Raw genomic sequence first — 22,345 nt, 5'->3', positions numbered from 1 at the left:
AAAAGTAAAGGCCTAGTGAAGAAAATAAATCTATGCAGAAAACAATTTAAAATGTTATCAGATCAGATATTATAGCCAGAAGCCAAGTCCATTGCTAAAGGCTATGAGTGTCAGTCAATCAGACAAGTTGGTCAAGGAAACATTGGGAATTCGAAGGGCTGGGATGATTTCTATAGAGTATCTATATTTAGAGCTAACTAAATATGATCTTGCCTGCCGTAGGAAGTGGTTGGTTCTTTCTCACTAGATGATAAGAGCATGGATTTCAAGTTTAAAGGGATCCCAGCAGCTATAAAGTCCAACCTCTCATTTTATAGAGAAGGAAACAGGCCTGCAGAGTTTAAGTGATGAGTAGTAAATTGCAGAACCAGGATTAAAATTCAGATCCCCTGACTCAAAATCCAGCTTTCTTTTGTCCTCACCATCGTCCTTGATAGAGGCCTTCAAGCAGAGACGGGATGAACATTGGTTAGGGATATGTTAAAGAGGATTCTTCTCAAGGAACAAATTAGATTTAATAGCTTCTAATTCCCCATATATGACTGGGAATTGATGATGCTGAGTATGTGATGAAAGAACAATTTAATCCAACACATTCATAATGAAGATGGGAAACTGAGACCTAGAGAGCTATATCACCAATGCGATATCCACAGCAGCTGCTATGAATATTTGAATCTTGGGTTTGAATCCCAAGATATAACAGACTCTTTCCTTCAAAGACAAAACCAAAATATTTATTCATATACCAGATAGCCAAATCCATCATGGTAATTAAGAAGTTGGTACACATTACCAATGCAGGAAGAACCACCATCCAAAATGCTCCCCTCCATCAAGCCTCCCCACCTCTCTCACCACACTAGCTGCTCTGCCTCTTTCTACCCCCTCCTCCCCCTCAGCTCCACCTCCCTCTTCAACTTTCTGCTTCATCCATTCAACAAGCTCCTCCCACTACAATCTCCATGTGACTCAGGATCATGTGACTCAGGCTTCCATGTGACTCAGGCTCAAAGCAGGTCACATAGGCCTATTAATGGGAAAGAAAGATCTTCCCATTCCATTAACAAACAATGCATTAACAATACGAGAGCCCAAATGATTTTCCCAAGTTTATATATAATAAATGGCAGAGCCAGAAGTAGAAACACAAGTTTCTGACTAAAAATTCATTCTTCCTAGCATACCTTCTATCTGCTATAGTAATTATGAATGGTGGGGATTAATGAGTCTGAAGATTAGGGTGGGAGGGGGGGTTAGAGTTTAAGTTTAATGATTGAGGGTAATGACCAGCTCAAGAGTTACAATTGGAATCATGATTTGTCAGATTATTTGAGATGAATCCTTGTCCATAGATCTCATGCTACAGTATTAAAATTTTATTCTGAGACAGCATCTAATACTGTATATAAATCAGATGTTAGTGCTATGATAAGAGATATTGATATTGAAGTTACACTGAAAAATGAAAATTAGAAGGAAGTTTTAAAAGTTCAACAGCTATTACCAATGATCATATATTTCCATTTTGTTCTGGCTATAAGCTTTTCATGAAAATAATACTGATAGATTAAAAGAACATAGCAATATTTGCCATAATAAATTAATATTTTGATGATAATAGTAAAATAATTATGAAAGCTAACCTTTATCAAATACTTTAAAATTTCCAAACATTTTACAGATATTATCTAATTTTAGGTCATGACTATTGGTTAAAAATAAATCTTCAGGACATCTTCAAGCAGACCCTGGTGGAAAATATGATTTGAGCCTGGAGACAACTGTAAGTATAAGCAAACTAAATAATTCCAGAGTAAAATTTAATCTAAAGTAATATCAGTTTATTAAAATCCTCTGTAGCAAAAATGTTGTTTTACTATATTCTCCTTGTAAAAGCATGTGTTTGGTTTTTGTTGTATGATTTTTACATTTTAATACAATGTTTCCTGACTCTTTTAGGTTAGTTCAATCTATATTAAGAGTACCAAAAGAAATATTGCTGATAGAAGAGAAAGAAAAAAAAGATTTCTAATTTGGACAATTATCAGCATTAGAAGACAAGGACCTCCAGTGGGTCGGTGACATTTGTTTCTTTTCATTAACACTGTGCTGCCATTACAAGAAGAGATGAAAATTATAAAAAGTATAAATATGGAAAAACAATTTGAACACTCTTAACTACATGTTCTACTAACACTATTCCCATAGCGACACAAATGACAGGTTGCACGATAAGAATCTGCTAAAGATTTAGCAGATATTTTTTTTTTCCAGAGAACATTTCTCATTTTCCTCATTGTAGTTATATATTGGCTCAATTGAGGTGTCGTTTCCTAGGCCAAGGGTGGGGAACCTGTGACCTTGAGGCCATGTGGCATCTAGATCCTTGGATGCAACCTTTTACCTGAGCCCAAGTTTTAGAGAACAAATCCTATTAAGGGCATTTGTTCTATGAAGTTTGGTTTTAGTCAAAGGCTACATTTGAGGACCTAGAGGGTCCACATGTGGTGTTGAGGCTTCAGGTTCCCCACCCTTATCCTAGGCAAAACCTTCCCTAGTTCCTCTGCTTATTAACATTCACTTCTTTCTCAGTTTATCATGTATTTACTTATCTGTAAAGGCTGAATCTTCCCTATAGATTGTAAACTCTTATAAGTCAGTGATTTTTGTTTTGTTTTGTATCCTCAACGTTTATCAGACCAACTTGAAAATAATTAGCATTTAATAAATGTTCATTGTATTGAATTAAATGTATAATATGTTAAATATAGATGAGTATACATATCAGATGTTTATACTTTGATAGAAGGATCCATGATCTCTTTGACTGTGATACTCAATTCAGAAAATTCAAACTATTTAGGTTTTCTAATCCCCTGAAATTTTTATTCTAATCCCCTGAAATTTAAACAAGTATTGACTAAGTACTAGGCACTGTGCTAAGAAATGGAAGGGGGAAGGAGAGGAAAGGAGAAGAAAGGAGGAAGAACTTTGTAGGAGCAGATAGTACTTCTAGTGTGAGACATCTAGGGATACATGTCATTTTTATAAATTCTCCATACAAAATTGTAACAGTAAGCACCCTAGAACACCCTGGATGGCTGCTAGCACAGGCTCTTAGATTTGCTTTTCTAAAGGAAAGCAACTCAAAAAGGGTCAACAATCTTACTTTAATCAAAAGTATATATCATTTACATTTTCAGGGGGAAAAGTCAGCACCCTGAACTTCAGAGAAAATACAAACAGAAAATACAAGCAGAAATAATGGCATAAAGACCAAGAGACAGGGCTTTTAACCATCTGACCAAATAATACATACATCACAAATCATCAACAGACAGATCCAACTGTCTGATCATTACATACACCTAGTTGCCAGAGAGAAAATCATCAACATGTGGGTTTTTTAAAGCCAGAGTCTCCTTAATGGTTACCCAGAGTCTCATTTGACCAAATCACAGGAACACTCTTCCAATGAATGATCCCCAAAGCAGAATGATAACCTCAGAGTATATATAAATTTCTTCAGGGTCAGAGGGCAAAACAACCCTCATGACCCACTGCCTCATTACAAAGTAACAAAAGGTATGGGCAGGGGCGATCTTCAACTCCCACTAACATTACAAGGATCTACCCAACACATGGGAAGCCTTCCTATAATTCCTTTGAACTTTTGTGAGAAAAGCATTTGTAGCCATGATGTCCATTTTCTGTCCTTCACTCTCACTACATTACAGACCCAACTCCTTTTCCAGTTGTCTATGCACTTAATAATGTATTTTATGAGGCAGCTCAGTGACAGTGGTACAGTGTTGGGCCTAGAGTCAATAAGATCTAAGTTCAAATCTGACCTCTGACACTTAATATATTTGTAACCTGGGCAAGTTGCTTAACCTCTGTTTACCTCAGTTTTCTCAACTGCAAAATCTGGATAATAACAGTAAGTACTTTACAAGTTTGTTTTGAGGATTAATAAGATAATTTTTGGAAAGTGCTTAGCACAGTACCTGGCAAAAACTAAGCACTATATGAATGTATACCCCCTTTCCCATGCTACTTCTTACCCTTAATAATAATTTCTAGAGAGTATATGCCCAAGCATATTTCCATTGCTTTGGATCACTCATAATCATGATCCTTCTGAGATCAAATTATTTTCTGATTTACAGACTCTAGGAGAATAATTTTGTTGTTGTTATTAATGGAGCCTTTATCCTAGAAATAGATCAGACCATTTGGAAGCGCTAAATAATTTCCCAAATGTGATCCCAGTTGTCTAAAATAATCTGTCCTAATGATATGTACTAAGGATTAATTCATTGAGTTGCCCATTTAACTGTAATTATCCTAATAATATACATTTTTATTCCACTTGATCTTATATAAATACAGGTAAAAAAAATCATGACTCATAAAAATACTAAAACAAAATATATTACTACATTTGCTCACATAATTTTAGGAAACTCAGTCAATAAACATTTATTAAATGGTTACTATGTGCCAGGCACTATGCTAAGCACTGGGGATACAAGAGGCAAAAGACAGTCCCTTCCCTTGAAAAGTTCACAATCCAGTGGGGGAAGCAAAAACCTAACAAATATGTAAGAACAAGCTATATGCAAGATAAATAAAAAATCACAAAAAAAAAAAAAGCAAGGCATTGGAATCAGTGTGACTGGAGAAGGTTTCTCATAGAAGATGATATTTGGCGGAGATGAGAAGAGACAGCGAGAGAAAACATCTGGGACCAATGGATAGAAGGTCTTGTTCAGGGATAGCAAGGAGACCAAGGTCATTGGACCAAAGGTTATGTGGCCAGAAAAACGTGTGAGACTAGAAAGGTGTAGGAGGACTCAGTTATGAAGGGCCTAGAACATCAAATAGAGGGTTTTGTATTTAATCCTTGAGAAAATAGGGAGCTTCTGGAGTTTGTTGAATGTTTTTTGGGGGGCGGGGTGGCAGTTGGACTTGTGCTTTGGCTAAATCCATTTGGTGCTTGGAGGATGTATTGGAGTAGGGAGTCTCAAGGCAGTCAGAACCACCAGCAAACTATTGGAATAGTGCCATGCATAAGCTGATGTGGACATGTACCAGGGAGGATTCAGTGTCAGAAGAATGAAGGAAGTATATTTGAGAGATCTTACAAAGGTAAAATTGACAGGTCTTGGCAACAAATTAGATATGGAGGGTGAGAGATCATGAGGAGTCAAGAATGGCACCTAGGTTGTAAGCCTGAAGGAGTGGCAGGACGGTGCCGCCCTTGATAGTAATAGGTGAAGTTAGGAGGAGGGGTATGTTTAGACAAAAGCATAATGAGTCCAGTGTCAAACACTTTGGATTTAAGACGTCTACTGAAAAACTGGCCGTGTAACCTTGGGCAAGTTACTTAACCCCAATTGATTTTGGGGGTGATCAGGTAGCACAGAGAGTAAGAGCACCAGCTCCAGTGTCAGGATGACCTGGGATCAAATCTGGGCTCAGATACTAAGCACCACACCCAGAAATAACTGGCCATGTAACATTGAGCAAGTTACTTAACCCTGATTGCTTAAAAAAAAAAAAAAGATGTCTACTGGACATCTACTGGACTAGTCTGTGATGTCTGAAAGGCAGTTAGAGATATGATATTGAATGTCAACCAAGGTGTTATTTCAAGATAGATAGATTTGAGAATCCTCAGAATAGGGATAGTAATTAAATACATGGAGTTGATGAGATCACCGAGTGAAGTAGTATAGAGGGAGAAGAGAAGAAGATCCAGAATAGAAACCTGTGGAACACATAGTTAAAGGGCATAGCATGGAAGGAGAAAATGGATGAAGGATAAAGATGGGAAGTGGTCTGATAGGGAGGGAGAGAATCAGGAGAGAGTAGTGTCACAAAAATCTAGAAAGAAAAAAGCATCAAGGAGGAGAGGGTGATCAATAGTGTCATTGGCTACAGAGAGGGCAAAAAGAATGAAGCTTGAGAAAAGGTTATTGGATTTGGCAATTAAGAGACCATTGGTAAATTTGGAGAGAAGAGAATTTTCAATGCAATGATGAGGTTGGAAGTCAGATTGTAAAAGTTTAATAAGAGAGCGGGAAGAGAAAAAGAAGAGTTATCTATTATAGATAACCTTTTCAAAGAGTTTAACCACAAAGGACAGAAAAGATAAAAGATGGTAATTAACAAGGATAGAAGTATCAAGAGAAGGTTTGTTGAAGATAGGAGAGACATTGGAATGTTTGTACACATTGAACAATAGCTAAAAGACGGGGAGATATTGAAAATAAATGATAGAGTGGGGATTCTAGAGGGAGCAATCTGCTGGAGGAAACAGAATGGAAAAGGGACCCCTTCTTCAAGTACAGGGGCTAATTTTGGTAAGGAGAAAGGTCATCATCTAACATCATCATGTGAGACAGGAGTGAAAGAGATAGTGGTAAAAGGCATGAGTAACATGAAATGGATAAGAGGGGAGAAGTTCATTTCCTGGTTATGCAAGCCTTGAATAATTCCTATATGTGAGTTTAGGTGATGAGTAGATACTAGCTCGTGGGGAAAATAATTAAAGTAATTTATTTACCCAAACTACTGAGCATCAGTAAGTTAAATTCAATATCTCCCATTGAAAGAAGGAAAAAAAAAAACTTCATGTAGAATGTTTAACAACATTTTTGTGTTAAGTGCATGTAAAAGCCTTATTTTGATAGTTTAACTTAAATAAAGTATTTAATTTTCAAATTAAAGAAGTTTAATGATAAGCATATTACTATTAGAGAAAAAAAATTTAATGTAGAGAAATTAAAGAAGCCAAAAATATTTTCTGCCTTTTAAGGCAAATAGAGGGCACAGACGAATATTATGGAGAAAGATGGTATGTTCTCAAATAATTATGTTTAGTATTGATGATTTGTTTCTTGAAATAAATATTCTTGTTCTTTGGACATATAAATACAATTACTAATTTGTATATACATTTGTACCTTTACCATCCTTAAAAGTAAAATGCATGTTTGTGTGCATGGGTTCTGAAGTGTGTGTGTGTGTGTATATACATACATATATATATATAAAATATAAATTGAACACTTAAAATTTTATGAATATTGACATCACATTCTCTTAATTTCTTTGTTACAGAAGGATCTAATTTTACATGACACTTTTCAGTCAATTTTAATGATGGAACAAAGGTCGATTCTGGTGTTTCTAATTCTCTTGACTATTTTTCAGGTAACATTTACATAATTCAATTGCATATTTGTGTTTATGTTCATGGTGCTAGTAAAAGAAATGAATAGTGTTCCAGAAGTACTGTTGTACAGAGTTGTTTTGTATAACTTAGTTTGTTTCAGTGCACAAATAATATTATCTCCTTAGTACTGTGCTAGCTTCTGTGGAAAGCATTAGAAATAAAAACAGCCAAAAAAACCCCTAAAAATTGACACTCTTACCTCAGGAACATTATATAACAATTTGTAAGAATTAAAAAAAAATTAAATAGCTGCATATTATCTTTACAACCTTTGGCTTTTTTTTTTAAACCATGTAGGGCCAGGCTACAGCATCAAATAAGAGTTTTCACAATGATTAGTAGACCTGTCCTGTTAAGATAGGATATTCTACTCAACTTTCTCCTCTCACTTTTGACCTTATGTTCACATTATAATGCCACCTTTTGACTTACAAGTAATCCAGAGTCAAAGTTTATCTGTTTTAAAAGTATATTTTCTATGGATTTTTTGTTGTTTAAATTCACAGTAGCTTTATTATCTTAATGTATTCACTGCTATTCCTCCTGCAAGCAAATCAGTGGCCAACCTCTTATTTGATTAGCGCCATTAGAAAAGTACATAATAGAGAAAAATATTATCTCCCTCAATATTAGCAATGGACTTAAGCTATAGTGTTTCTAAGGCAACCTTCCTCCTCCCTCCCCACCCCAAAGAAACTGTCTAAGCCATGCATATTGATGTACAAGCTCAATAGGTTGGGCATCTCAATTAGGCCTATACAACCTGTGGCCTGAAGGCCACTTATTTGTGGCATGTCAAAGGATTTCAGGGGAGGAAAATATCTTTGTGGATGGAGGAAATCCTTGTGTAGGTTATACAGGTCTGACTTAAATGCTGATGAAATCACAGGTCAAGTCCCCATACTTACCTGCACAAATATTTGTATCAATTCCTCCAGTAAAAGTTCTTTGCCTTTTTTTGAAGTATGAAGGTTACCCTGGGCTCCCAAATATTATGCTCTGGCATAATATAAATATAAGTTCTAGCAGACCCCACCAGGCTGGAAAAGCTTCAAAAGACTTATCTCTCATATGAGGATCTCCCTCAGTGTAGGGATCATCCTAAACTGACCCTAGAGTGATCATTTTATTTTTCAGCCCCCATAACTCTCAAAGAACAAAAGCCAATACCTGAAAGGTTTACCAGCATCATTAGAGGGAATGTCTAAACTAATGAAATGATTAAAGTGTTGATATTTATGAATACACAGAGAGAGAAATAGTATAGCAGAATGGATAGGATGGAAGGCAGGTCTTCAAAGACACAAAAATTAACCAAAAAAAGCTACCTCTGAGATTTACTAGTGCCCTTGGGAAAACAATTTAATCTACCAGTACCCCCACACCCCAGGCAGTAATGTAAGACTATGAATTGTAGAGCAAATGTTGCTATGTAGTTAATGTACAATGTAATGTAAAATAATAATAATAATAAAAAGGATAACATTTAAGGTTTACATAATGTTTTTGAGAAATACAGTTTCATTTTATAATCACAACCCTGGGAGCTAGATTACTTTTATTATCTCCATTTTACTGATTAGTAAAATAAGCAGACAGAGGTTAAGTCCAGGGTCACACAGTTAGTGTTTGAGACCAGATTTGAACTCAGGTCATTCTGACTGTAGGTGTAGGGTTTTATCTACTCTACCACCTCGTAGCTCCCCTCTGGAAGTTCTCTCTGACAATGAAATCAAAGGTCAGGTTGACAGAACAAAACAGAAATATGTTCAGGGCAAACATATATAATAGTATCAATCCAAACATAATGAAAACATCCTATATTAACAAAGGTCTACAGGAGAAACTATTTATGAAGTTTCTTCTTTGATTTTTAGCCTTTGGTCATGGCTGAACCAGAAGGAGGACAGAATTCTTCTGGAGAGCCAACTCAGTTGGGTGTTACTCGAAATAAGATTATGACAGCTCAGTATGAATGCTACCAAAAGATCATGCAAGAACCTATTCATAGGACAGAAGGTAAACATTTTAATTTTACAATAAGTTATCCTGTAGAGCAGCATTAATATTTTGAGATCTTGAAATGTTAGTCTGGTTTTTTTTTCAAGTTTATTTATGTTATAAAGTTTATTTAGTTTAGCAAGTTTATTTAGTTATAAAGATTGTCTTTGTTGCTGACATATTATCTCATTATTTCAGTAGATAATTTTATTTCACTTACATGGGTCTTACCTCCGATGGAGCAAACTATGGTCTATCCGTGTCTTTTTACCCTGTTGCCCTTTTGTCAGTCCCCCATAAAGTTTCTTCTGGAACTCTTAATTTGAATGAATCCCAGGACAACCTTGCCTATGCACCTCACCATTTAAAAACAATGTGAAAAACAGAAAATAAGCCACCTGCCTCTAGGCATATGCTGGCAAATGTAGGCTCTCCAATGACTTCTCCATGAGTCTATTAAATCTAGACAATCAACTGCAAGAACAACAACAAAAATAAATAAATTAAGCCCTGATTTTCAGTGTCTGCTGATTTCTAGGGTATAAGTTTTGTCACTGAAAATTGAAGAATAAGCTGTTGAGAAGCCTGGATGAGCTGGTTCCAGCAGACCCCTAGCTACATCCTTTTAATAGTCTATTTTCATAGAAAGATAGTATAACAATGTCAATAACCATGTCAGAGCTGCTTTCTGGCATAAGATCACATACTTTAGAGATAGAAAGAACCTTAAAAATCATCTAGTCAGATCCATAATTTTATAGAGCAGTAAAATTGAGCTTCAAAGATGTTAAATGCCATGTCCAACTTCATATACAGGTAATAAATAGAGTTGGGTTTCACTACATTAGACTTTTGATTGCTACACAGAATTTTCTGTGCTACACTGTAATGGCCTTCTACAATATATAATGTATAAATCCAGTTTTCCCAGAGGAAAAAAAGCTATGATAAGAAAATAAGTTTATACTAACAGGACTGTTCTTTAAAATTATTCTGGCTTTCAGCCACCAGGATTTCTCCTGATTTTCATAGAAAGCTGGATTGTTAATGGGACTACATAATTTTCTTTTAAAATGTATTTATTCTTGGACTTAGACCTAAAATAAAAACCTTTTATCTCATCAACTGGAAAGATAATTTGCTTAAAATTTATTACTATATTTGCTCTTAGGCTCTCCTCTACCTCATGGAAAATGTTTTGGAAAATGGTACCTCACTTTTCAGCACACTCTGAAATATGGTCCCTGGAGGCCACAGACCATCTGAGTCCTTAGTTGTTAAGTTGCTACTTTTCCTCTAAGAGTTCCCCTTAAGGGACTGGGGTAGTGGTGGTGTATTTCTAACAATTTATCTCTTATCTCTAATGGTTTATCTTTTGCTCCTCCCCCCCCCTTCCCGTCCCCCTCCCCATCATTAAGGATATCAATTAGCCAAATTTAATTAGCTTTTAGGGAGAACTATTTACTAAGGTTGTATAGTAACAATTGGTACAAAACACCCCCTACCCAAATTTCTTTGATATGCAGTCCTACCAATATACATAGAATCCAGAAGAAAATGAACTCACACTTAGAGACTCAGTGTGACAAATGGCAACTCACAGCTACTGGAATTTCTTTTAATGGAACCCTCAAGATATTCCCCTTAGGCATGGTTTGACTTTTCTCTCCTTGTAGAGTTTGAATCTGCCTTTTCTCACCAAGTCTATATTCTTGACTCTTGATGCATACTCTCCCCCTAGACCCTTTTATTTGGGGGATATAGCTAGTATGCTGATGAAAAAGTCCCAAATCTTTTTTTTTAAGTTTACAAAATCCTCCTCTGGCAAAGATGGGGTGGGGGAAGGGATGGGTTCATGAGACAGAGATCAAGGCAGAGTCCAGATTTCTTCCTGTCCTTCCTCCACAACTAATTTCTTCTCAGGATCATGGCTGTATGGTTTTAACCATACATTTTATAAACTTGAGTCCCAAAAGGGCCTACTATTTTATAAATGACTCATAGCATATGACCAAGTTTTCTCAATCAAGCTGAAAACATTCTATGGACAACATTACCCCCAGTTCATCCAATGCCTTTCAAGGAATTTTAAATTGTTTTAGAAAAAAAATTTCACTTAATCTACATCCTATGCTATCTAGGCCTTGTACATATTTAGCTCATACTTCAGCTAATTTTTTTGCCCTCACCTGACAAAGATATCAGGGTACAGTAGCTTGTTATTTATTTTAAATTGGATGGGGTGATTTGATTAAAGGACTCAATCAGCCCTACCATTACACTATCAACTATAAGAAGCAAACTCTCTCATTTGCAAGTAAACAAAAGTCATAACTTTGTTTTTGTATTGGCTAGTTTTCAAAAGAACTTTTAATGTTAACTAGAAGGAATTATTACATAAAACAAATACATTGCTAATATAATTGTAATCCAATTTATGGAATTTTTCTCTTCCCCATTGTCTACAAACACTATTATGAATATGAATATTTACCAATCAGTTATTCTTTGTTGACTCATGTTTTTACAATAAAATAATTGTATCAATTTTAGTTATATAATTTTAATTATATTTTAACATCATAATATATCAATGTGGACATTGTAGTTTCATAGATTTCAAACTGGAAGGAACTTTAGAGATCATGTACTTCAACCTAATTTAGAGCTGAGGAAACAAAGTCCAAAAAAATTCCTTGTCCAATACTATAATTTACTTAAAAGGATAGTTTATTATACATGTGATAGGATGAAAAATGCAATGCAGCATATTGATTTGCTTAAGAAAAACATGTTACCTCTCTAAGCTCAGTTAGTAAAAGCAGATAGATGTATTTATAGTTGCCTAAGTACAATTGTATCTCAAAAATCATAAGTTAGTATAAGTCAATAACTGAATGTATTAAAGGCAGTATGAAGAGCAAAAGTTTTACTAAATAAACAAGATAATCTTGAGAAAATAAATCTGAGATTGGGAACAATTTGTATACTTAACCCTTCCCTGTCCTTCCTACTTACAAATCTTTTGAACAACTGTGCTAAATCAATCCCAGGTCAGGTTTCTGCTACTGAATGAAGGCAATCATTCTCATACACACACATGCAACCACCTGTGTGTGTGTGTATATATATATATACACACACACACACACACACACATATATATATATGTATGTATATTTTATATGATGGAGTTGAATAACTGTGATTAGATTAAAACCATAGAAGTATCACAGAAGGAGAGTATTGTTCTATGTTATGAGCATCAGTCCCCTTGGCAGTCTTTACCCACAGTTCTTCATTTAGTAACCTTTCCTGTAGGTTCAAATATAGTGTAAAAATATTAGCATATACATATATGTTTGTTGATGCTAACAAGTAAAGCACCTAAAACCTGAGAAAAATTGTTGGGTTTTACCATTTTAAGGCATAAATTAAAATTTTACATTTCAAAATATCTTATTTCTATATAAATATACATTATATTACATTCTACTATATTATATATATTATACACACACACATACATATATAAGCTTTAGGAATAACAGAGTCAAAGCTTCTTGAAATACAGACACAGTGAGGATGATTTTAAGATGGCTATATTTATTTTCTATTTCTTCTCTTCAGTGTACTTCAGCATCAGCATTAATTAAGGAATTGGTGCCTGACACCATGAGAGTTTGTATTATGAATCATGTGTAGAACCATAGAAAAGATACTGGCTCTTGAGTCAGAAAGCTTGTGTTCAAATCCTACTAGCTACTCTTACTCTCTTGGGACCTTGGGCAAAGTCATTTTATTCCCCTGAGCCTGTTTCGACTAGATGCCCTTGAAATTCTCTGTAGCTTCAGTTCTATGATCCTATGCTCACCATTTGTCTACTTAATTCCTTAGGACCTTACTGTAACAGGACTTGGGATGGATGGCTGTGTTGGAATGATGTTGCTGCAGGGACTGAATCAATGCAACATTGTCCTGACTATTTTCAGGATTTTGACCCTTCTGGTAAAAATAAATAAATAAATTAAATATTTATCATCTATCTCTAATATGCTATCTCTATATATGCACATTTGTGTGTATACATAGAAAAATATATAACAGATAAATCTCCTAATGTATTTTCTATACTATATTGAAGAAAAAGACTGCTTCAGTGTGGCTTTCATTTGTTTCATTCACAGAAAAAGTTACAAAAATATGTGACCCAAGTGGAAACTGGTTTAAACACCCAGAGAGTAACAGGACCTGGACAAATTATACCCGATGTAATATCCATACCCACTTGAAAGTACAGGTATATAAGACATAGATACATTACTATTCAGTATGGGTGTAAGCATAGCAACACGTTGGTTCTTCAGTTTCATGTTCCCATGTGTGATGTTAAGAAGAATTCTTTTCATGAGTAGAGCTTATCTTTTTTTTTTTATTTCTATCGAAAGGTGTGTGTGGTGGAGGTGGTGGGAATATAGAATGACAATAAGAAAGAATTATTGAATTTTCAAGTAAGGAGATGATGGTCTTTCTTAAGGAATGACTGTATATGTTTTATACAGGTAAAGAGGGGAAAAAAAGGAACAACTTGTTTTGGGATCCATTAGAATCAATGACCATGATTAACTTTAGAAAGCACACACACACTTGTGCCTAATGTGTGTAGAGAACTGCACCGCTAGCTTGTAGGAAAAGAGATTAATAAAGACTAGGTTCTTACTCTCTCATAGTTTTCAGTCTATCGGTCCCAGAGAGCAAAGCCAAGAGTGGTAGAGGAAGTTGCAAAGAGGCAAATCTAGGTTAACTGTTGGCATAAACTTCCAAACTATTACTGTTGTCCAAAAGTGGAATAAGCTTGCTGGAGAGGTGGTGGAGTTCTCCACCTTAGAAGTCTTCATACAAGAGCTTGAATGGCCACTTCCCAGCAAAGTTATCCTGAGGATTCCTTTCACCCATGAGTTAGACTAGACGGCCACTGAGGGACCCTTCCAGCTCTTAAATTCTGTGATTTTATAAATATGAGATAGACTTTGAAAATTGATGTTGAAGTGAATTTTTGTTTAGATTCATAAAACCTGTTTATTATAGAGGTAGAACTTTGATTGTCAGTGGGCCATATCTGTGGTCATGTTCAGTGCAAAAAGAAAAGGGCAAAGAAGCATTGTACAGACCAGTCCTATGTTTTCAATGCCCTTGCTCTTCATCTCTGCTTCTTACAATTTTTAATGTCCTTTAAGGTTCAGTTCACAAGCTGCCCCTTACCAGAAGCTTTTCCTCTCTTCCTCCTCCTTAAATTGCCATCATGTCCTAGTAGAATGCAAATATACCCATCATGTCCTAATAGAATGCAAATTCCTTGAGATCAGTAACTGGTTATCACTTTGCCTTTGTTTCTCTGGTCAGTGCTTTGTACACAGCAGGCAATTTATAAATACTTTTGGTGCGGAATTGTAACATAATGGGGGAAAGGTCTTACAGAAAATTCTTGATTATCTCTTGACATTGGGTCAATGGAATTGTGTATGTTTAGTGTATAAAAAGTTTTGGCATCTAACATGAAACTTTTGATACTGAGAATTCATTATGTAGAAAAAGGAATATGACTTTTTTGCAAATATTGATAAGTAGAGCATAATACAAACCTCTATAATTTTCTGGAGGTTTACTGTTACTGCAGGTATAAAAAATGTCAATATCTTACCATGTAGCAGAAATATGTATGTGCTTCTCACAGGATTGCTGTAAGATTCACAGCATTCATAAGAATCCAGAGACTATAAGGTGAAATATTTTGCATTTTTAATTAATTGAATCAAGTAAATTAGAATTTGCATGTATATAATAGATTTTTATAGAATTATATCTTACCCAGAACATTTTAATTTGAACTACAATTTCTTTCTTCTTTTTAATTTTTCTCCAAAATTTTACAGACAGCATTGAATTTGTTTTATCTAACTATCATTGGACATGGATTATCTATTGCATCACTGCTGATCTCTCTTGGAATATTCTTTTATTTCAAGTAAGTAAAGAAGAATCCTATATGAACACTCAAGGGCACTGTGGTCATTCTCTGTTGAAATATAATTGTGCTATGAATGTGTGAAAAAATTAAAAAGCACAGATATTTAGAATTTGCCAAAAGAGAAGAAAATAGTGTTCATATATTATTTAAAGTTCAAAATAACTCACGAGTGATGCTGAAAAAATTTCTCAAGAGATCAAGTGAGATGAGGGGCAGCCTTTTAAATAAATTTCATTTTTTGACATAAGAGACACCCTAGATAGCATTAGTTTTGTCTGCACTTTTAGCTATTTTAGTTTAGGTTTGTTTGTTTGGGTGGGGGGCTGTGGTTGTATGGTTAGATCTATACTTTGATATGCCACTTAGACTTTTCAACTATAATTTTTTTCTTAGAATATGCCTGGGAGGTGGATAGATGGCACAATGAATAAACAGAGGACCCACTATGGAGTCTGGAGGACCTGAGTACAAATCCAGCCTCAGATACTTAACACTTACTACTTGTGTGACCTTGGGCAAGTCATTTAACCCCAATTGCCCTGCCCTCCCCCCTTCAAAAGAAAAAGAATATGCCTGGATAGAGCATTACCTAAATAACAGGACTCATGGAGAGCAACAGCAGCAATATGCTACATTTTATACTTGCTGACCTTTCTGACTGTAGCATTTCCATGGTATAGATAGACTTATTGTTACTAACAGTTTATAAGGAATGTATGACTTAAAAAATTTATTAAGTACTTACTATATGGCAAGCACTACGAAGACAAATAGAAAAGTTGAAATCGTTCTTACTCTCAAGGAGGTCATATGCTAATTGGGTTAGACAACACATAAAAGAAAGTTCAACATCAGGTCAGGTAGAATGACCCAGAGATCCTAAGGGTTACATGCATCATTAGGGCACATCAATATATCAGATAATTGTATACCAGGGGTATGGAAGGCACAAAGTCAGGGTATATTATAAGGTCCTGAGCAGCTTAGGAATCTTTGGTTTTCTCCATTTTATGTGGTATATTCTGCCTTTCCTCCTTCTACTCCCCCCCCCTTTTTTTTTTGGCTTTTCTATTCTTAATCTTTAACATCTTCAGCAAATTATCTGGTGAGCCAAGAGATTGATTTTCTAGTTCTGACTGCCAAGTCACAAATATAACCTTCAGGAATACACTTCCACTCTCTGGCACTGAATTTCCCATCTATAAAATGTGAGGCTTAGGCTAGATGATTTCTAAGTCCCTTCTAGCTACAAAATTCTGCAAATCTATGCATTTTTAACAGTTTATAAACAGAGAAGTCCTAAGCTAAGAAATTAAATGCATGATCCTATCTAGGAGGCAACATGGTGCAATGGAAAGAATATGTACTTGGAGTCTGACTTATTAATAGAGTGTCATTGGTAAAGTCTCTTTACCTATAAAGATTTTCGCTTTCTTATCTGCAAAATGTCGTCAATGGAATAGATAACCTCTGAAGTCTTTTGCAGCTGTAAGCCAAAGAATCCTATGATCTATGGACTATAACATGTTTAGTGGGGATTTGGTCAGCTAATCAACTATGCCTTTGCCTTTGATAATTGTGGACTGATATAGAACATAAGACGGGAGGAGGGAATTGGGCTAAGCTACATATTTTAATGATCATATCAAAAGTTTGACGGTTTGGTCCAGATAGCATCTACGTGCATTATTACAAAATAGACGTGAAAAAATGTGTTGGAAAATATGATTCAGGAATAAGGAAATAGAGAGGGCAAAGATTTTTATAATATATAACAGCCTGATGCCAATATCTGATGAATACTTTGTTTTAAAAGTTGAGGAGGCTAGGAACACGGCAAGCACCAAGTTATACCACAAAAACTGAAAATTATAATATTTTAAGAGAAGTAAACTACTCATTTCTAATGTGGGAATTATTTCTGAATCAACTTTTTATACACACATAACCTAAAGCAAATATTAAAAGTTATAGAAAAATAGAAAAAAATAATTAAAATATACAACAAATAATTAAAATCATTCCAACTTTATTTAAACAACTTCATAACAACAAAACATAATAGATAAAAGCAAGGCCATAGACCCCAATATCAAATAAAAATGAAAAAAAAAGATAATAAGTCTTAATCATTTGTCATTACAAATAATTCAAAAAATCCTAAAATGAGAGGAAATTCTAGGAAAGAGAGGTAGCCTCACAGTGAGTAAGACCTGGTTTTAAGTCCTAAGTCTTCCAAATACTGATCATATGACCTCTGGGAAAATTACATAATCTCTTAGTGACCCAGAATACTAAGAGAAGATGTCGGTCTGCATTGATAGAGGAATTTCCTCAACTGGAGCTCTCCACACAAATTAAAGGATAGATTTTACCCTACATCCAGACACACACCTATAACACTTGTTTGAAAACTCTATGGAAAAGAACAGTAGATGATTGTGATCACAATTGCATCATAAAACAAGGAGTCATCAGAAACACATATAAGGATTACACTGGTAGGACAGCAAACAGAAGTAAGATAAAAAGGTAGAAAGTTAATTTCTTTTTGGATGGGGGGAAGGTAGGGCAATTGGGATTAAGTGACTTGCCCAAGGTCACAGGGCTAGTTTTGTGTGTGTGTGTGTGTGTGTTAAATGTCTGAGGCTAGATTTGAACTCAGGTCCTCCTGACTCCAAGGCCAGTACTCTATTCACTGCACCACCTAGCCACCCCCTAGAAAGTTTTTTATAACTAATTCATTTCACTATCAGCATACCACACTTAGCCTGATATAGCCTGATTTGGAAGTTATTAAAATATCAACTTGAACTTATTGTAGAATACTGGAAAATGTTCTCTCCCAATATTTGGATCAGACTAGCTTAATAGTCATATTACATAAGATAAATGGACTCTATTATATCTAAAAATAGAACATATCGTTGGAGAGCTAAGTTTGTTTGAAAACTCTATGGAAAAGAGTTAGATGGTACAGTGGATAGAGCAGTACCGTACCAAAAGTCAGGAAGACCCAAGTTCAAATGAAATCTCAGACAATTAGTAGTTCTGTAACCCTGCAGGAATCACTTAACCCCTGTTTACCTCAATTTTCTCATGATGTAGATAATGATAGCACCTGTCTTCCAGGATTATTGTGGGGATGAAATGAGATAACAATTGTAAAGCACTCAGCACAGTGCCTAACACATATCAAGCGCCACAAAATTTATTTATTATTAACTTATTGTAATTTTCTGTCTCCTGTTCACTGCAAATACTATTCTATTTGCTTATAAACTTTTTTCCTCTAAATAAATTGAGTGAGAGTCACTTTTGTTTGTTTTTAATGACAATCCCCACTGTCTTGATTGTCTATTTAAAAGAAAAGGAAAATGGCCCATTTTCTGAATTCCTCTAAAATAGTTTACTAAACAACATCTTCAGGCAGGTTCATTGTGATATGTTTTTTATTTTTGCTTACTAAATACAGCATGCAATAGGACTAACTAAATTTTCCAAAATGTTCATGGGTTGGAAGTGAATATGGGAATTCAAAACACTAAAGAAAATTGAATTCTTTCTATACCTTTAAGTACTTTAATATAATGTAATTGTATAAAACCTCTAGTTTATGTTGCTTTATTTAAATAAAAATGAATCTACATTTGAAAATATCAGCCTCTTCCTTTTGGAAGAGCAAGAGACCTAAATATGTCAAGATGAATTTCCCTTGAATTCCTGTAGCAGGTCTCAAATCATATACTGCTTTGGATGATATAATTTGAACTCCTTTACAGAGCCGCTGCATTTTAAAAATTATCTGATTTAAATATTTTTAGAAAAAATAACAAAGGGTTTCAAGAGAGAAAATCAATTACAAACACTACCTAGCATGAAAGAACTTCAGGACTTTAAATCAACTCATTCAGTCATGCTGTAAAATAGCTTAATTTGCTCTCTGTAACCAAAAATGAAAAAAAAAAAGAATATTTTCTTTAAAACAGTAACAGGCAAGATATTGTATTTATTAAACAAACAAACCCAATGTCTTGCAAAAGAGGTAATCCCATGTGGTACACTTGAAAAATACTCTTAAAAGAATTTTTTGGTTAGTGCATTAATGTCAACCTTGAAGGAGCTTTCTCATTACAGTATAGCACAGGATTCTGTCCTTAGTCTATGTCCTCACCATGTTTACCAGCAACTTGGATGAAAACGTAAAAAAGCATGTCTGTCACATTTGTCAATGATTAAATCTGAAAAGGATAATTAATTCTTAAAATGAAAGCATCACAATACAAAAGATTTTTTTTTGTTCCGTCATTTTTCAGCCATGTCCAACTCTCTGTTGCCCTATTTGGGATTTTCTTGGCAAAGATGCTGGAGTAGCTTGCCATTTCCTTATTTAGTTCATTTTACAAATGAGGAAACTGAGGAAAACAGGGGTTAAGTGACTTGCTTAGGGTCACAAAGAGTCACAAAGCTATGTTGGGGGTTAGATTTGAGCTCAGGAAGGTGTCTTCCTGACTTCAGGCCTGATACTCTCTCCTGCCCTACATTTAACAATCTAAAATGATGATCACAAACTAAAAAAAGAAAAGAAAAAAGAATAGGAATGTCCTGCTCTTTTCTGGAAGAAGTCAACTTTTTAAGAATAAGGGAAGTAATTCACAATAGTCATTATTTGAATGCACTTCAAGGTCAATGACTCAAAAGTTTCATATGGCAAACAAGAAAAAAAAGAAAGAATGAAAACTCAGACCCAGAGAGAGAATGCTTTTTGTACACTCCTCATTGATGAGTACACATTTAGAGCATTGTGTTCAGTTTTGGACTACGCCATATGAAACCAACATCAATAAACTGTTGTACATTCAGAAAAGGGTCATCAGATTGTCAATGTCCACACAATGTTTTATGAGTAGCAGTTGAAGGAACATGGATTGTTGAGCCTAGAGAAGAGAAGACAGAGTAAATATAAGAGTTATTTTTAAGTACTTGAAGAGGGGGACTAGGATTATCTTGATTTGCTCCAGAGTGAAAAATTAGTGTAAGTGGGTAGAACTTACAGGAAGGAAGATTTTTGACTTAGTAAGATTTTATAATGAGAACTCTCTAAAATGTTATTGAAATGTTTTGAGAGGTAGTGAGATCTTTGTCATATAGTTAATCACAAACTATATGCTTCCTCTTTGAGATTTTGTCTCTTACATTCGGTTTAAAGGATAAATTGATCTATCTCTAGAGTTATTTCAGAGAGCTGGGAGGCATAGTGGACATAGTGCCAGACCTAGAGTCAGGAAGACTCATATTTTTGAGTTGAAATCTGGCCTCAGACACTTGAGGAACTGAGGGAAGTCACTATGTTTGCCTCAGTTCCTCCTCTGTAAAACAAGCTTGAGAGAGAAATGGCAAACCACTCCAGTATCTTTGCCAAGAAACCCCCAATGAGATCACAAAGAGTTAGACATGACTAAACAAAAGAGTTACTTGGGGGCAATGAGGTGGGTAGTGGATAGAGAACCACTCTGGAGTGCAACCTGAGTTCAAATCTAGTCTTAGACACTTGATACTTAACTAGCTGTGGACCCAGGACAAGTCCCTTAATTGGACCCAGGACAAGTAACTTAATTCTGATTGCCTTGCCAAAAAAATAAGCTATTTAGGTTTGGACCTTTTTATGATCCTATAAAATATTTTTATTGCCTTAATGAATGCAGTAAACTGAATAAATACCACAAACAATATAATTAGTTCACAACTTGTATGGTTTACATTAGTATAATAAGGATAAGCAGGATGAACCCCATATGTAAAAGGGCTACAAAGGGTCTGAAGTTGCTCACTCTTGTTTCTCTCACATTTAATTTTATCATTCTGAATCCTGGGGTAATCTAAAGATATATTTACATATTTCTCATTAATTAACATTTAATGAATATCCCAACATATCTCCATTTAGTCAACTAAACTTACAGACCCTATTTCAACTAATGTAATGTTTAATGAACTAGGGAAATCTCTTTTACCAATAGTAGTAAGTTAGATATCTTTATATATTAAAACCTTAATCTATTAGGAGTAAAAAATGTCACAGTTGCGAGATATGTAATTTAGTAACAATAAAATAAAAATAAAAACAGAAAATAACTTAAAATATTTTATCTTTGAAAAAGATCGCAGTGAGGGTAACTTCAAACCTTGATAGTAACTACAGTTGACATCTTTTTTTACTTCTGAGAATAGTTCCGCACAATTTAGTTTACTCAGGATAACTAAAGCTTCATCAGGACAATACCCTTCTTCCTCTTCACCAGAAAAAGGAGGTTACAATAGATTTATGAAGATAGTATGTCTGACATATTTCTGTTTTCTCCAGCTTCTATTGAGCCATAATAAGAAAACAATCTCTTCAGCACCTCTTCAGGCATCATTCTTAATTCTTTCTCCAGACTTATTCATCTTAAAATTCTCTTCATGTTTCTTCACAAAATAAGCTGTGATAGGTCTGAGTAGAAAAAATTATCTCATTTTTTTTCCCTCTGTATTCAACATAGTTTATCTCCTAGGTCTCCATAGATTAAAATCTAACTCATACACCATCCATGACAGTAGAGGGAGAAATACTTCTTAGAATAAATTACAAGTGTAATTCTTTTAGTTTTTTCCCTCCTTAAAGAGACAGTTAATCTCTGTAGGAGAGAGCCTTTGGAAATAGATTACACTAGGAAGTAACAGTAAATAATTAGTTTTGTAAAAAAAAGAAATAATGGATGAATTTAATGTTGTTTTCAAAGCAGCCTTTTGGGACAGAGAAAAAAATACCTTGTTTCAATATACTTAAATATATATACTTAGGAACATTCACTTCAAAACTAGAATACTTTTTTCTGCTACCACCTGACTTATAGCTCCCTTTCTAAAATATGCTAGAATTAATACTTCATGTAATATGTTACTTTAAAAAAATATTTAAAATATGCATGTTTCCTCAGTTGTAGTTGATAGTGAATGTCGGTGTGGTTTTGTAAGTATGAGAACAATGGGTATAGTCATAAGGAGATATGGACCAAGATTCTGCCTGT

At 34.7% G+C, this 22,345-nt stretch overlaps 1 protein-coding gene across 2 annotated transcripts in view; it reads left to right on the top strand.

The window, feature by feature from the left end:
• Window positions 1–22,345, top strand: part of CALCRL (calcitonin receptor like receptor) — a 124,682-nt gene that overhangs the window by 66,703 nt on the left and 35,634 nt on the right. The window contains exons 2-8 of one of the 2 annotated variants that reach the window (XM_069064517.1): window positions 1,702–1,786; window positions 1,963–2,077; window positions 7,132–7,224; window positions 9,124–9,265; window positions 13,145–13,255; window positions 13,435–13,547; window positions 15,181–15,272. In XM_069064517.1, coding sequence (XP_068920618.1) covers window positions 7,171–7,224; window positions 9,124–9,265; window positions 13,145–13,255; window positions 13,435–13,547; window positions 15,181–15,272 — 512 coding nt within the window. In that variant the 5' untranslated portion in view covers window positions 1,702–1,786; window positions 1,963–2,077; window positions 7,132–7,170. The remainder of the gene's footprint in view (window positions 1–1,701; window positions 1,787–1,962; window positions 2,078–7,131; window positions 7,225–9,123; window positions 9,266–13,144; window positions 13,256–13,434; window positions 13,548–15,180; window positions 15,273–22,345) is intronic. The other variant, XM_069064518.1, reaches the window with a different exon arrangement.

Source organism: Petaurus breviceps, unplaced genomic scaffold (genome assembly GCF_028583685.1).
Source record: "Petaurus breviceps papuanus isolate PSGF00001 unplaced genomic scaffold, PetGlider_PUasm1.0 90638, whole genome shotgun sequence".
Lineage (NCBI taxonomy): Eukaryota > Metazoa > Chordata > Mammalia > Diprotodontia > Petauridae > Petaurus > Petaurus breviceps.
Note: the sequence above shows the minus strand (reverse complement) of the source record. Positions and strands in the feature narration are given on the sequence as shown.